Source organism: Microcaecilia unicolor, chromosome 4, assembly GCF_901765095.1.
Source record: "Microcaecilia unicolor chromosome 4, aMicUni1.1, whole genome shotgun sequence".
NCBI classification, from domain to species: Eukaryota; Metazoa; Chordata; class Amphibia; order Gymnophiona; family Siphonopidae; genus Microcaecilia; species Microcaecilia unicolor.
The window spans coordinates 218,498,862-218,514,329 of record NC_044034.1 but is presented as its reverse complement, the minus strand read 5'-3'; the positions used below and the strand labels follow the sequence as shown (position 1 = coordinate 218,514,329).

The window sequence follows — 15,468 nt, the reverse complement described above, 5'->3', positions numbered from 1 at the left end:
GAGTTGTCCCAAAAGACTGGAGAAGAAGAACAGATGTGGCCCCTTTCCACAAAAGCGGAAATAAGAAAGAAGTTAGAAACTACAGGTTGGTAAGTCTGATTTCTGTAGTAAGTACATTAATGGAAATGCTTTTAAAACAGAAAATAGTAAAGTTTTTGGAATCCAATAGATTACAGGACCAAGGCAACATGGTTTCACTAGAGGCAGATCTTGTCAGACAAATCTGATTGATTTCTTTGACTGGGTGACCAGACAGTTGAATTGAGGGAGAGTGCAAGATATGGTGTATTTAGAATATAGCAAAGCCTTTAATACAGTTCCTCGTATTTGACTAATAATTAAACCGAGTGCCCTCGGTATGGGCCCTAAAGTGACTGGGTTAGAGACTGATTGGGTGGAAGGCGACAGAGTGCACTAGTAAATGGAGCTCATTCTGAGGAAAAGGATGTTACCAGTGGTGTGCCATGTTTGGTTCTTGAGCCAATTCTTTTTAACATTTTTGTAAGCGATAGTGCTGAAGAGCTGTCTGGTAAGGTTTGCCTCTTTGCAGATGATACCAAAAAGCCTATTAAGTTATGCATGTTGTTATAGAGTACGCTTGGATTTCAGCTCAGATCTCTAGGCACGCTATATAGAATCCAGGGGATAATGCATAACTTATAATAATATGTAGTGGTAAGCAAAAATGATCTTCAAAAGCATAGAATAATGCTGTACTAAGGATTATGAAAGAAGTCCTGTTTAGTGGAGTGGAGGATTTTGTTTTCTTGATTTAAACTTCCCTATGGATATGAAGAGTGTTAGCAGCAGATAAACTTAACCCTGGACATAGTTAAAATATAGTTACCATAGCAGTAAAGCTACTCACTCTAAGGAAGATCTTAACAGATTTAGAACAACTGGTTCCAGTTGTGCCACAGGGGACATTCTCAATCATCACCCGGAAGGTTCCAGTCATGGGGTGATTTCCACAGTAGTCCTAATTAGAATGAAATTTTGCATTATTGGTGGCCTCTGCAAAATAGAAGTAAATGTTCTAGAGATTTTAAGAATGCTGAATCAGTCATATCACTCTGCAATGGTATTACAAATATGGTATACACTGAAAGAAATATGTTCAAAACTATATCAATATTAGCATAGTTTGTATGTGGATTTTGCATCATTTTTCAAAATGAAAGTACGAGAATGAGAACATAAGAATAGATATACTGGGGCAGACCAATGGTCCATCTAGTCCAGTATCCTGCTTCCAACAGTGGCCAATCCAAGTCTCAAGGACCTGGCAGAAATCCAAATAGTAACATAGTAATGTGAGTAATATAGTAGATGACGGCAGAAAAAGACCTTCATAAAATAAAATAATGAAATAAAAACAACATGATGATATGGATTGCCCTGACTGGCCCACTGAGAATGCACTCTGGGTTGATTGGTACTTAGGAATGTATCCACTCTGATTTGTTCCTTACATTTATTTAATCCCAGGAATTCCCATTCTACTTTGCCCTTGAACAGGCTTTGTAAGTTCCTTGTGACTTATTTTGCTGATTCTCTATATATGACCGTTGTCTACTTCACATACGAGCCTGCTCTGCCAACCCTGACCTTAGCCCGTTTCTTGACCACTAATCTGCCTGTTGTGGCATCATTCCTGTTCGACAAGACTGCTCTGTTGACTCTAAACAGGGTGTCCCTGTGCTCTGACCTATCTCCTGCCTCCTTCAGTCTGACCACCGAGGTCTACTCTACTTCTGTAAGGAACAACTTGGGCTCATGCTTCAAGTTCAGGCAGCCTCTGAATACTGGAAGGATCAACCTGAAGGGGCTGTTATAGGTGAAAATACATGGCCTAGGCCCAGGGTCCCTAGTCTTCCTCATGATGCTTGACCCACCCATGACAGTTATTGGTTTGGATGGGTAAACTGGATAGGCTATATGCAGGGTCGCCGAGAGAGGTGGACAAAATTCCCCTGGGCCCAGCCTCCAAGGTGGGCCTGGTTCTGGGGTCTGTCTCCTTCTTACAGGATCCAGGTGATTGCTTTAACGCTATCACCTGGGTCCCGACAGGAGCAGGAGAGAGACAGACCCTGGCGCCGGGCCCCCTTAGAGGCCAGGGAGGAGCAGCAGACACAATTGGATTCAGGGCCTCTGGTTTGGCTGGCGGGGGTCCCCAAGCCCCACCAGCAGAAGCCTTCCCTCCAGTGCTGTTCGCCACACTGCCTGCCCTGCTTCCACTCACGTAACACATGCTCGGTTATGATGAAACTGAGCATGTGCAATATGAGGAGAAGCAGCCGCACTAGGCAGGCAATGTGGTGGAGAACAGCGCTGGAGGGAAGGCTTCTGCTGGTGGGGCTTGGGGACTCCTGCCAGCCAAGGTATGTGGAGTAGCAGCGGAGGGCAGGGAGGTGGAGCAAAATGTGCCCCCCCCCCCCCCCACACACACTTTGGGCTCCTTCCCCCCCCAATCTGGCTTGGCTACACGGCGTCTGGGGCGGCAGCTGCAGTGGTCCTGCCCTGGGCCCGGCTCAGTCTCTCAGCAGACCTAGCTGTATGATCTTTTCCAGCTCTCTGCATGGGCCAAAGCATGCACATCATTGATCCTATTATACTTTTACTCGTGGAAAGCAGTTTTCAGAGAGCCAGTTTGCCTCAGTATGGGGTCCTTTTACTAAGGTGCGCTGAAAAATGGGCTGCGGTAGTGTAGGCGTGGGTTTTGGGCGTTCACAGATCCCATTTTTCAGTGTGCCTGCAAAAAAGGCCTTTAAAAAATTTTTGTCGAAAATAGATGTGCAGCAAAATAAAAATTGGTGCGCGTCCATTTTGGGTCTGAGACCGTACCGCCAGCCATTGACTTAGCGGTAAGGTCTCTCGCATTAACCGTGCAGTAATAGCCTACCTGCATCAAGTAGGAGTTATCACCCGATTTTCACCGAGTGCCAGAAAATAAAATATATTTTCTGGCATGCATAGTGGATGCTCGTCAAAAATTAAATTACCACACGGGCCACACGGTAGCCGGGTGGTAACTCCAAATTGACACGCATTGGGCACACGTAGACACCTACGCAGCTTAGTAAAGGGGCCCCTTTTGAAAACTGATTTCCCCACTTGAGCAAAACTGAAACAAAGAACAGAGAAACAATTGAAGGACTGATGAGTTAACAAGGATATTATTTGAGTAAATGAAGAGAATCATGGGGTTAATCTGTTCTGCCAATGACTGATAGAATGAATGAATTATATTAACAGAAAGCAAAATAAGAAGGATACAGTGAAAATGAAAGCAAATCAGTAAAATGTATACAGCAGAGGATAGGAATGTGCACAGGCAAACATTTGTGATTTGTGTTCTGAAAACGTGTCATTTCCCCCCAATTTTCATTAATTGTTTTGGCTAAATCGTTTGGTCAGGGCTAACCGCTAATTTTAAGCAGCACTTAACCGACTAAGTGCTGTTGAAAGCGCCTAACTCAAAGCTGGTTATCTTGGGGGTATTCCAGGGTTGGAATCAGCACTTGTCTGCTTAAGTACTGCTATTCAGCCTTTAAGTGGCCATGTTTAGCACATAGATGGGACCACATAAAAGCCTGTCCTATCTTTATGTGCTAACCCATGGCCGCTTAAGTGCTAAATATCGACAAGTGGCTATTTATTAGCCAGATCAAAACAACTGGATACGAAAAGCCAAAGCCTGGACAAGAGTCCGGATTTGAACATCCAGGAATAACTCTGTCAGCAGTGAGCAACACGCTTACTGCCTCTGGCTAAATATTAGGCCCATAGAGAATAAAGTGTGTAAACTTCAATTGAGAAAGATTGTAATATGAGCTATTTATGCATAGCTCAATCTTATGAAAGATCAGTCCTGAGATTAGGAGTTAGAGATTTGGATTGAAGAGTTAGACTGATTAATGGCATTTATATATATATATATATATATATATATATATATATATATATATATATATATATATATATCTCAAGCAATAGTGGATTTCAGTGTATTAATATTTCCAAGCCCAAATTACCTGAGCTAATGTGTATTCGCAGTCACCATTGAAATGATAGTGCTTACTGTCAAAAGTTATATAATTCCCTTCTCCATACACAGCACAGGTTCCCAGGCACATTTTGTTAGTACACTTCCATATCCGGTTCTTACATATACTAGAAAAGAAGGCAAAAAATAATATAAGGGTTTTCTCTGTTCATTTAATTTTCTGGACAAATCTATAGGAAGGTCTGTTTAATTCATGATTGATATTTGACCCAATAGAAGAATTAGAGGGGTAGTTACAAAACAGCGGTAAAACAACATATCTTCCCACAGCATTATTTACTGCAAGACAAGAGTCACTAACCTGTGGTACCTCAGCACACTAGTAAATATCAATTTGCATGGCTGCAGGATCATCATACATGCTTGGTTACAAAAAGACAAATGAAGGGCGATTCCATAAACAGAGCACTTACATTTATGTCCACATTAACCCCTGGATTCTAAATAGATCAACCAATCCGTGCGCAAATATCTGAGATAATGGCACCAACTACCACTTAACTGGTGCTTGGTTGAAGTTGCACACGGATCTCCCCTGCTCGCTATTCTAAAACTTGGCACCAAACGTTTCCTGCATACGACCCAAAAGGTGGGGCATGGGTGTTCCAAAACGTTAGGTGCCAAGTTATAGAATACTGTCAATCTGCACCTAACTGGGGGCACCAGATTTACACCTATTCCTATCGGACGTGTCTGGTACACAAAGTTAGGCGTGACCTGCTCGCTATGCCAGTATTCTATAAAGATCAGGTGCCCTTTATAGAATAGGGGGTGCCTAACTTTTGGCGTTGTATATAGAATTCTCCCCTATGAGTGCAAATGTACAGAATACTGACATATACGCACATATGTGCACAGATATGTGCAAATGTCATTACTCTGCCTAAGTAGAATGGGTATTTGTAAGGGTATTTGCACACAGGATGCAGCTTGGGCATTGCTCCTGTCCATTTCCCCCTAGACCAACAGGGACTCACAAAGGTAGGCTTGAGGGGGGCTGGGGGCCCAGAGCTACCTTAAATTTTCTTTGTGGTGTGAGTGGAAGTGGGAGTTCTTAGGGGAGGTACACAAGTTCTGGGGGGGTGAGGGGGGAATCAGAAGGGGGGCTGTTGAACCTTATTGGTGCCACCCAGAAGTTAACCTGACTCCATCCAATATTCAGACTGGTCCCTGGTTAACCTCATCACATATAGTTAGAACAGCCTTTTCTCTGCCCTAATTTTATGTAGTTACCTAGTTGGTTAGTGGACTGAATATCACAACTAACCAGCTAGCTCATGTCTCAGCTCAAACTGCCCCTGGCTGGCCTCTATCCTCGCTGGATAGGGGATAACTGGTTAGTGGGAATATTCAACAGCACTGTCTGGTTAAGTGAAGCTGAATATCCCAGCTTAGCCTCAAACAATCAACTTAAATGACCAGCCATTTAGATTGCTTTGAATATCTACCCCTACATATATTTTTTTCTAGAAATCTGCATTTGTTTCCAATGATATAGGAAATATGAACAACACTTTGCATGTCATTTTGTGTCGTTTGCAAAAGGAAACCAACGAAACATGTCAAAACATTTCATGTTTTTTCTTGTACTGTCAATGTGCACACTCTTTCAAAAAGTGCATGTACTTTCAAAAGGATGTGCACTATTTGCAAAAAGTGTGCACTATTTTGAAATGGTATGTATTATTTGGAAAGAGCACGCACACTTTTGAAAGGGTGTGCATGCTTGAAATGGTGTGCACTATTTCCAAGGAGCATGCACACTTTTGCAAGGGTTTGCACTATTTGCAAAGGTTGTGTACTAGTTTGAAAGAGTGTGCACTATTTACAAAGTGCATGCACTCTTTTGAAAGGGTGTGCACTATATTCAAGGAATGGGCACTCTTGAAACAGTGTGCAGTTTTACCAAAGAACATGTACTCTTTTGAAAAAGTGTGCACTACTTACAAACAGTGTGCCCTCTTTTGAAAGGGTGTGTACTATTTGCAATGAGCATGCACTCTTGAAAGTGTATGTACTATTTCCAGTGAATGTGCACTGTTATGAAAGGGTATTCAATAAGCGTGCATTCTTTTGAAAAGGTGTGTACTATTTGCAAAAAGTGTTCACTTTTGAAAGTGTATGCAGTATTTGCAAAGTGTGTGCATGCTTTTGAAAGGGTGTGCACTATTTGCAAAGTATTCACTCGGAAGGGTGTGTGCTATTTGCAAAGAACATGCACTCCCTTGAATGTATGTGTACTATTTGGAAGGAACATGCCCTCATTTGAAAGGGTGTGCACTATTTGCAAAGAGCATGCACTCTTGAAAAGGTGTGCACTATTTGTAAAGATTATGCACTCTTGATATTTTGTGCACTGTTTGCAAAGAGTGTGCACTGTTCAAAGGGTGTGCAAAGAGAATGCTCTCTTTTGAAAGGGTGTGCACTAATTTGCAAAGGGTGTGCAATATTTGCAAAAAGCATACATGCTTTTGAAAGAGTGTGCACTCTTTTGAAAGGGTGTGCACTATTTGCAAAGAGCATGCACTCTTTTGAAAAGGTATGTACTATTTGCAAAGAATGCGCCCATGTTTGAAAGGTTGTGCAGTATTTGCAAAGAGTGTGCGTTATTTGCAAAGGTATGCAGTTTTCAAATGGTGTGCACTACTTGCTAATAGCATGCACTCATTTGAAAGGGTGTGCACTATTTGCAACGAATGTGCCCTCTTTTGACAGGGTGTGTACTATTTGCAAAGAGCGTACACTCTTTGCATTAAATTGGTTGTGCATTAAATTGCAAAAGGTGTGCACAATTTGCAAAGAGAATGCACGCTATGAAAAGGTGTGCAATTATTTCAAATAATGTGCACTGTTTGCAAAGAGTGTGTACTCTTGAAACAGTGTGCACTATTTGCAATGAACGTGATCTCTTTTGAAAGGGTGTGTACTATTTGCAAAGAACATGTCCTTATTTAAATGGGTGTTCACTATTTGCAAAGAGCATGCACTCTTGAAAGGGTGTGCGCTGGTTGCAAAGACTGTGCATGCTTTTTAAAGGGTGTGCACCATTCGCAAAGGATGTTCACTCTTGAAAGGTTGTGCACTATTTGTAAAGAACATGCAATCTTTTGAAAGGGTTTGTACTATTTGGAAGTTACATGCCCTTGTCTGAAAGGATGTGCACTATTTGCAAAGAGCATGCACTCTTAAAAAAGTGTGCACTATTTGTAAAGGGTATGCACTCTTGAAAGTGTGTTTGCAAGTGTGCACTTTTAAAAGGGTGTGCACCATTTCCAAAAAGCATCCATTCTTTTGAAAGCATGTGCACTAATTTGCAAAGGGTGTGCAGTATTTACAGAGCTTGCATACTTTTGAAACCGTGTGCACTATTTGCACAGAGCGTGCAGTCTTGAAAGGGTGTGCACTATTTGCAAAGAGCACGTTCTCCTTTGAAAGAGTGTGTACTATTTGCAAACAGTGTGCACTCTTGAAAGGGTGTGCACTATTTGCAAAAAGTGTGCACTTATGAAAGGGTGTGCACTATTTGCAATTAGTATGCACTCTTTTGAAAGGGTGTTCTCTGCAGTGTGCAGTCTTTCCTGATTGGAGCAGACATTGTTCACACATGTGCAATAGTTCATGTATGTGCACACTCTGAGTATAGTGCACATTCTTTTGTTAGAGCATATCCTTATAATGACATTGCTCCCATGACTACAAAATGGAAAAAAAAATTGAACAAAGTGAACATTGTCATAAACGACAAAAGAAATGACACAAAATGAAAGTTTTCTAGCTGCACACCCCTAATATTTTCTTTTTATTTCTATATATTATATTACATTATATTATACACTCATTCTGATGATTCATATTATCCTTCCATAAAGAATTGCAGTGTCGTTCACAGCATACCAGGTATTACACTGGACTCTGATCTGTTCTCCGGGTCGATAGGCAATCTCATTGTGAATGCATGGACAGTCCTTAGGAAGGATGCAGCCACCCAAGCCATCAGTTACCAGTCCTTGAGGGCACATACAGCCAGATATACAGTGTGAAGCATACTGTAAAGACAATTGGAATAGGAGTGAAACAAGAAGCAATCATTTCAGAGACACACGCTTTCATAGGAGATCTTCACACTTCCTAAAGCTGCCTTTGTGCATACTCAGTAAAATTTCATAGCTAGAATTAACAATGCAAGATCTGTCAAATTCAATGAATCAAGATTTATAACCAGGAAAAGTTTATATTGTGTATGTGAAACAATAAACTTGTACCAGAACACTACTCAGGAGACAGCCTCATTACCACATAAGAACATAAGCGTTGCCATACTGGGACAGAACAAAGGTCCATCAAGTGGCCAATCCAGGTCACAAGTACCTGGCAAGATCAAGTCCATCTTAATAATGGCTAGTGGACTTTTCTTTTGGGAAATTAGCCAAACCTTTTTTAAACCCTGCTAAGCTAACTGCTTTTACCACAGTCTCTGGCAACGAATTCCAGAGTTTAATTACACATTGAGTGAAAAAATATTTTCTCCGGTTTGTTTGAAATTTACTACTTAGTAGTTTCATTGCATGCCCCCTAGCCTAATATTTTTGAAAAGAGTAAACAAGTGATTCATGTCTACCCATCCCACTCCACTCAGTATTTTATAGACCTCTGTCACATCTCCCTTCAGCCATTTCTTCTTCAGGCTGAAGAGCCCTAGCTGCTTTAGCCTCTTGAAATTTAACAGTGATGTCATAACTGTGTCATCAGCAAATTTTATTAAGGATACACAGTCTATGCATGGGCTGTGGAGAAATAATTCTCACCTATCTCCCCCCCCCCCCCCCCCCCCCCCCCCCCCCCCCCCCCCCCCCACTCCATTTATAAGAAAAAAGCATTTGGGATGGTAAAAGCTGGTATAGGAGAGGAGAACCAGCTCTTTTTTTTATATTGACTTTGTTTCAGAGAACATAAGTAATGCCATACTGGAAAAAGACAAAAGGCCCATCAAGCCCAGCATCCTGTCCCCGACAGCGGCCAATCCAGGTCAAGGGCACCTGGCAGCTTCCCAAACGTACAAACATTCTATACATTGTCTGCAAATGAGTTACTTTTGTGCATACTATGATAGTAATGAATCTCACTCTTATGTCAGGACATGTGGCGTACGATCTCAGTCTCTCAAATGTACCGCTAATGCCCACCGTAAAAACTGCATCGTGCCAAAGAGAGCTTCCTTCTGGAGTTCAGAAGAGGTGTGTATAGGTAAGGGTTACAACTAGTACAGTGATTCAGAAGTTCCAAATTTAAATCAAACTGTCTCTTGAAGAAGTTACTCATGTTTGAAATGTCAAAACACTTACAGTGAAGTTGTGGTGAAAACAATGTTAACCCTTGTTTCCTCTAAATTGCATGGGAGACCACTGATTCTTGTCTAACCTCAGAACTCATTGCAACATTTTACATTTCAACCATGCAAGGTCTTATAGTCTGGCAGAACACATGGTTCAAATTACAAGACAGCTGGAGAAAGCCCAGCAGCTGGATCAATTTCAGTGGTGCCACACAGATAGATAAATCGTTTAGGGATGGGCAGCCAGATTTTTTTCATTTTGTGTCATTTCCATTTTGTCATCACGGGAGCAAAGTCAAGTGTGTGCTCCAGGGCCACCAAGAGACTGAGCTAGGCCCAGGGCAAGGGCGCCTCCGGGCCCCCCCTCCCAGGGTCGTCGTTGCTGGGCCTCCCCCTCAGGGTCGTTGCCACTGCCGGGCCTTTCCCCCCCCCCCCCCCCAGGATCGTCACCGCTGCTGCCGGACCCCCCTAGGATCGTTGCCACCACTGGGTCCCCCCAGGAGCTGCCGCCCCACTCTCCCTGATCACTACTGCCGCCCGCTCTGGGTACCATGCACAGCCTGAGGGGAAAAGCAGCCGCAGGGAAAGGCAATGCGGCAGACACTGTTTCTGTTCCTCCAGGTCCATCCCAGCCTCCAAGGGGGGGCCCAGCGCCGGAGTTTTCTCTCTCCTGCGCCTGTTGGGATACAATCTCCCGGGTCCCATCAGGAGCAGGAGAGAGAGAGAGAGACCCGGTGCTGGGCCCCCCTTGAAGGCCCAGGCCTGGGGAATTTTGCCCCCCCACCCCAGCGGCCCTGGTGTGCTTCTTCAAAAGAGTGTACACCATTTGCAAAGAGGGGCATTATTTTCCCGATAGCACACACATACACATTGCGTGTGCACTGGATTGAATGGATAAACCATTGGAAAAAGAGTGTGCCCTCTTTGTAAATATACTTTTGAAGGAATGCGCACTATTATTGGCAAAAAAATACATGAAGGTGCTGATATTCAGACCGTAGGAATTAGCCGGCCTGACTCCCATGGTCAGCGCTGATCCTGGATATTTAATGCTGGGCCGTTTCTGGTGACCGGCATTGAATATCTGGTTTATTTCTGGCTGGTTTAAACATAACCAGCTAAGCCCATATTCAGCACTGGCCAGTTTAGTTTAACTGGCCAAAGAAATACCTGCTATTTCAGCGGCCTGATTTGGTCACCAAACTGAGCCAGCATTGTGCTGAATATTAGCAGATAACTGGTTATGAGCTAAGGAGGAGATTCTATATATGGTGCCTAAAAAAAAAAAAAATCAGTGCTGAAATCAGTGCCGACTAAACGTATTCTATAATCGGCACCTAGATTTAGGCACCGATTATAGAATATGCTTAGTTGACATTTGAGTGCCGATATCTGAGTGCATCCATTTACGCCAATGAAAACCTGGTGTAAATCTCAGTGTGTAGATTTAAGCACGCTGGGCCATATTCTATAGCTAGATGCCTAAATTTTGGAATGCCCATGAAAAGCCCATTTCCCCGTCCATAACCATACCCCTTTTTGCCTCCGCTTGTTAGAAGTTCAGTGCACATTGTTACAAAATATGCTTAGTGAGCAGTGCGCCTAAATTTGAATAATTGCCAATTAGTGCTAATTATTGCTTGTTAAGTGCTGTTAGCACTCAGCTTGTTAAGTTACGCACGGTGATATGCAACCTGTTCCGATTTCAGCGCCTAAATCTAAGCGCACTATATAGAATCCGGGGCAAGCGCTAACCGGCAATATTCAGCAGGAGATAACTGCCAATTTTCTGCTGAATATTGCCAGATAGCCAGAAATGGTTTTAAATATCAGACAGAAAATGTCATGTTTTTTTCTGCTATTTTTGTTCGTTAATAACATGAGATATACATATCACATGTTGTTCCTAAATGACAGCCTATCCCTAAAATCCATGTGTTTAAAATCCCATGTCTCACAGACGAATACATCAGAAAGTATGTACTCACTGGCTATTGTATGAAAACATACAAACGATTTAAAAGGCAAAATCCCCTTCCTCCTCCCATACACAATATCTTCTGCTAATGCTCTTATCATTTATTGTTTATTAAATTTGCTATACCGCTTTCATTGCAAGCAAATTAAAACAGCTCACATTATAAACAATAAAATACAATAAAATTAGAAAAAACAGAAAAGAACGCCAGTTAAAGATTGTTCTACCTTTACCACTCAATCACATACCAATCATATTAGAAAAAAGGCAGAAGCATACATACAGAGACAAAGATTCAAAACAGAATCCAAGCATATATAACAATACACAACTCACATCTACCGTCTCTAGTCTCTTGTCGCAGAATCAACCTGAGCTTATACAAGAAAAGCGTACTGAAAAAGGTGCATTTTCAATAGAGCTTGAAAGGACACGTGAGCAGTTTCAAGCCGGAGCTGCTGCAGCAGGGAATTCTGTAAAGCTGGTGACAAGAAACAAAATGCACTAGATCTGGGGGATTCCTATCTAGCTTTGGAGGGGTGCTGAAGAATTAACCTATTATCTTTAAATGAGCACAAAGTAAAACAAGGTGTATAAGGAATCACCAAAGAAACAAGGTAAGCAGCGGAACCACTATGAATAACTTTATGGGTTAGAGTTAAAATTTTAACTAGAGCGGCTTAGTAAACAGACCCCTTAATGATTATCTCATAGCCAACCTGCCACAAGTTTTAAACAAGTTGGGAGACACTGTAAATCAACTGAATCCAGATCTGTATAATAAATCAAAAGAAAATCATCAGCATAGGAATAAGAACTAATCCCTAACGAACAAGTAAAGCCAGAGGATTAACAAATAAATTGAAAAAAGTGTTGGAGAAAGCACTGACAACAAACAAAACAGCGAAGATGACTAGAAAAACGTCAAATTAAAAAATTAAAAAATAAAGCCATGAAAAAATAATGAAAAAATGATGATAAGAATCTTCAAATTTGTATATAAAAATAATAAAATAATAAAAAAGTGACTCTTTGGTTGTGAGAATTAAAAAACAAACAATGAATAGCAGGGAGAAAAGGACTCGACACAGCTGTGTTTCGGCCGTACAGGCGTGGATTGTTTCATGGCAGCCTCCTTCTGTGTTCCTTTATAAATATCATCTCCTCTGCCCTAAAACTGTCAAATCTTATCTTGTGGTAGAGCTGATAAACATATCATTCAGAAGCTGAAGTTCCTAAATTCTATCCACTTAGTTTATACTTACACATCCTACATTTAAGGTCTGGCAGCTCTTCTGGCACTCTGACCCTTTGGTGCTTACAGGTGCATTGGAACAGTTGAAGTAGTACATGGGAGCAGTACAGTCTAGAGAGGAAGCATGATGGAAAATCTGTGATCAGAAGTTAAGAATATATGCTATTCCTTTATTACATCACAACTCTGCAGTAAAACTCAGAGCAGGGACCCTAGGCTTCATTATATACTAGGCATCCCTATCCCCAGATGACTTCATTCATCCAAATCTGTCATTTAAAGCAATTTATCATCGAAGGGGGCAATTTTGTAACTGGGCACCAAAGTTAGATGTTAAGATGCAGTGTACTAAGCGTTGATTCTGTAACAGTATCTGGGTGACAAACTACTTCACAAAAACTATATCTTAATCATCATGTGAAAAGCAGAAGGAAAAGCTCAGAAGCTAGACTCACCACAAATCTTCAGTGCTCACACTTGCTTTCAATTATTGGTATAAAAATATGAGCATGAATAATTTCAACCACAAATTTAAATAAGAACGCAAACAAAATCAGCACTTAGTTTAAGTCTTGTGTGTCTCTGTAGCCAACACCTCGCAGTCATTCAAGGAAATACGTCTGTATTATCCAGAAGAAGGACCTGGAACCTTACTTTGAAGGACATTATTTTAAACTAATAAAAAAGGCCCGTTTCTGCCTCTGATGAAACGGGCGCTAGCGGGCACGGGACTCCCTTCCCCTCCCCTTACGCTAGTCTCCCTGGTGGTCTAGAGGTACCTGTTCGGTCGGGGCAGGAAAGAAAGAGCCCCCTCTTTTCTGCCCGTAGCGGTGCTGCTAGCTGCCCTGCTGCATCGTGTGGGAGTCTGGCTCTCGGCATTTCAAAATGGCCGCCGAGAGTTGAAGTCTCGCGAGGCAGCTTGAACTCTCGGCAGCCATTTTGAAACTCCGAGAGCCGGACTCACACACGATGCAGCCGGGCAGCTAGCAGCATCGCTCCGGGCAGGAAAGCGGGGGTTCTTTCGTTCCTGCCCGAGCGAAGAGGTACTGCTAGACCACCAGGGATAGTGGCGTAAGGGGAGGGGAGGTGACAGGGGGGAGGGAAGGTGATAAGGGGCAGAGGGGGCGATGGGGGAGGGGCGGTACCTTTAAAGGGGCGGGGTGATGGGGCGAAAGGGGCGGGGTGATGGGCACGTCCTCGGCGGCTGCAATTTGTTGGAAGGGGAGGAGTAGGGAAACACGCTCCATGTGTTTCCCTACTGCTCCCCATGCGTTCATTTACCTTGTGGTGTACGTGTTCCGCCCTCGACGTCATCACGTGTGACGCGAGGGCTGGGCATGAAGACATGGTGAGTGTTGTGGCTTCACCACCATGAACTTACGAACCGGTGTGTGAGTGCCTGCAGTGACGTCAGTGTCCTCAGAACGTTGAGGGTGCGTTTTATTATAGTAGATGTGGTGTGAAATTTTGTACAGATTTCCATAACCAATGTATAGCCATAGTAAAGGGCCAGATTTTAAATGTGGCACCCAAAAAATCAGCACAGATGGAAAACACATAAGAGTATTCTATAAACCGTAGTGCAATTTATAGAATACATGTAGTGCCATCCATGTGACTAACATTTAGGCGCAGCTATTTATGCTAATGGAAAGCTGGTGTAAATGCTGATGCCTAACTTTAAGTGCGGAATGGGTTATTCTATAACATTACATGTAAATGTTAGGAATGCCTATGATCCACACATGCTCCTCCCATTACCATGCCCCCTTTTAGAGATCTGGGCGGTAGAATTTACACGGACTACTTTTAGAATACGCTTAGCAAGTAGTGCACATAAATTCTAATTAATAACAATTAGTGGCAATAATTGATTAACACCCAATTAATCACCACTGATTGGCTTGTTAACCAATTGATGTGCGTGTACAAATCAGAATACACCCAGATTTGCATGCACAACTCAAGTCATACTATATAAAATCTGAGGGAAAGTAACTTAAAAATGCACTAGCATATAAGATTAATAAACAACTATATTTGAAAAAAAATGATGGATCTTGCTATAAACTAATTAATATCATACGTAGCATGAAATCTTATTACTGTTTCGGATGCTGCATGGAATCTTGTTACTTCTTGGGATTCTGCATGGATTCTTGCTACTTTTTGGGATTCTGCATGGAATCTTGCTACTCGTTGGGATTCTGCATGGAATCTTGCTACTGTCTGGGATTCTGTATGGAATCTTGTTAATCTTGGGGATTCTGCATGGAATGTTGTTACTCTTTGGGATTCTGCATGGAATCTTGTTACTCTTTGGGATTCTACATGGAATCTTGCTACTCTTGGGATTCTGTATGGAATCTTGTTAATCTTTGGGATGCTGCATATAATCTTGTTACTTTTTGGGATTCTGCATAGAATCTTGCTACTCTTGGGACTCTACATGGAATCTTGTTACTCTCTGGGATTCTGCATGGAATCTTGCTGCCCTTGGAATTCTGTATGGAATCTTGCTACTCTCGTGATTCTGTATGGAATCTTGTTACTCTCTGGGATTGTGCATGGAATCTTGCTACTTTTGGGGATTCTGCATGGAATCTTGCTACTCTTGGGATTCTGTATGAAACCTTGCTACTCTTGTGATTCTGTATGGAATCTTTTTACTCTTTGGGATTATGCATGGAATCTTGCTACTCTTAGGATTCTGCATAGAATCTTGTTATTCTTTGGGATTCTACATGGAATCTTGCTACTCTTGGGATTCTGTATGGAATCGTGTTACTCTCTGGGATTCTGAATGGAATCTTGCTACCCTTGTGATTCTGTATGGA

At 42.2% G+C, this 15,468-nt stretch overlaps 1 protein-coding gene across 1 annotated transcript in view; it reads right to left on the bottom strand.

The window, feature by feature from the left end:
• Positions 1 to 15,468, bottom strand: part of LOC115469673 (mucin-5AC-like) — a 158,962-nt gene that overhangs the window by 62,771 nt on the left and 80,723 nt on the right. Inside the window, 4 exon segments of the mRNA XM_030202460.1 lie at positions 869 to 979; positions 4,035 to 4,173; positions 7,961 to 8,112; positions 12,642 to 12,742. Of these exon segments, the coding sequence (XP_030058320.1) occupies positions 869 to 979; positions 4,035 to 4,173; positions 7,961 to 8,112; positions 12,642 to 12,742 (503 nt within the window).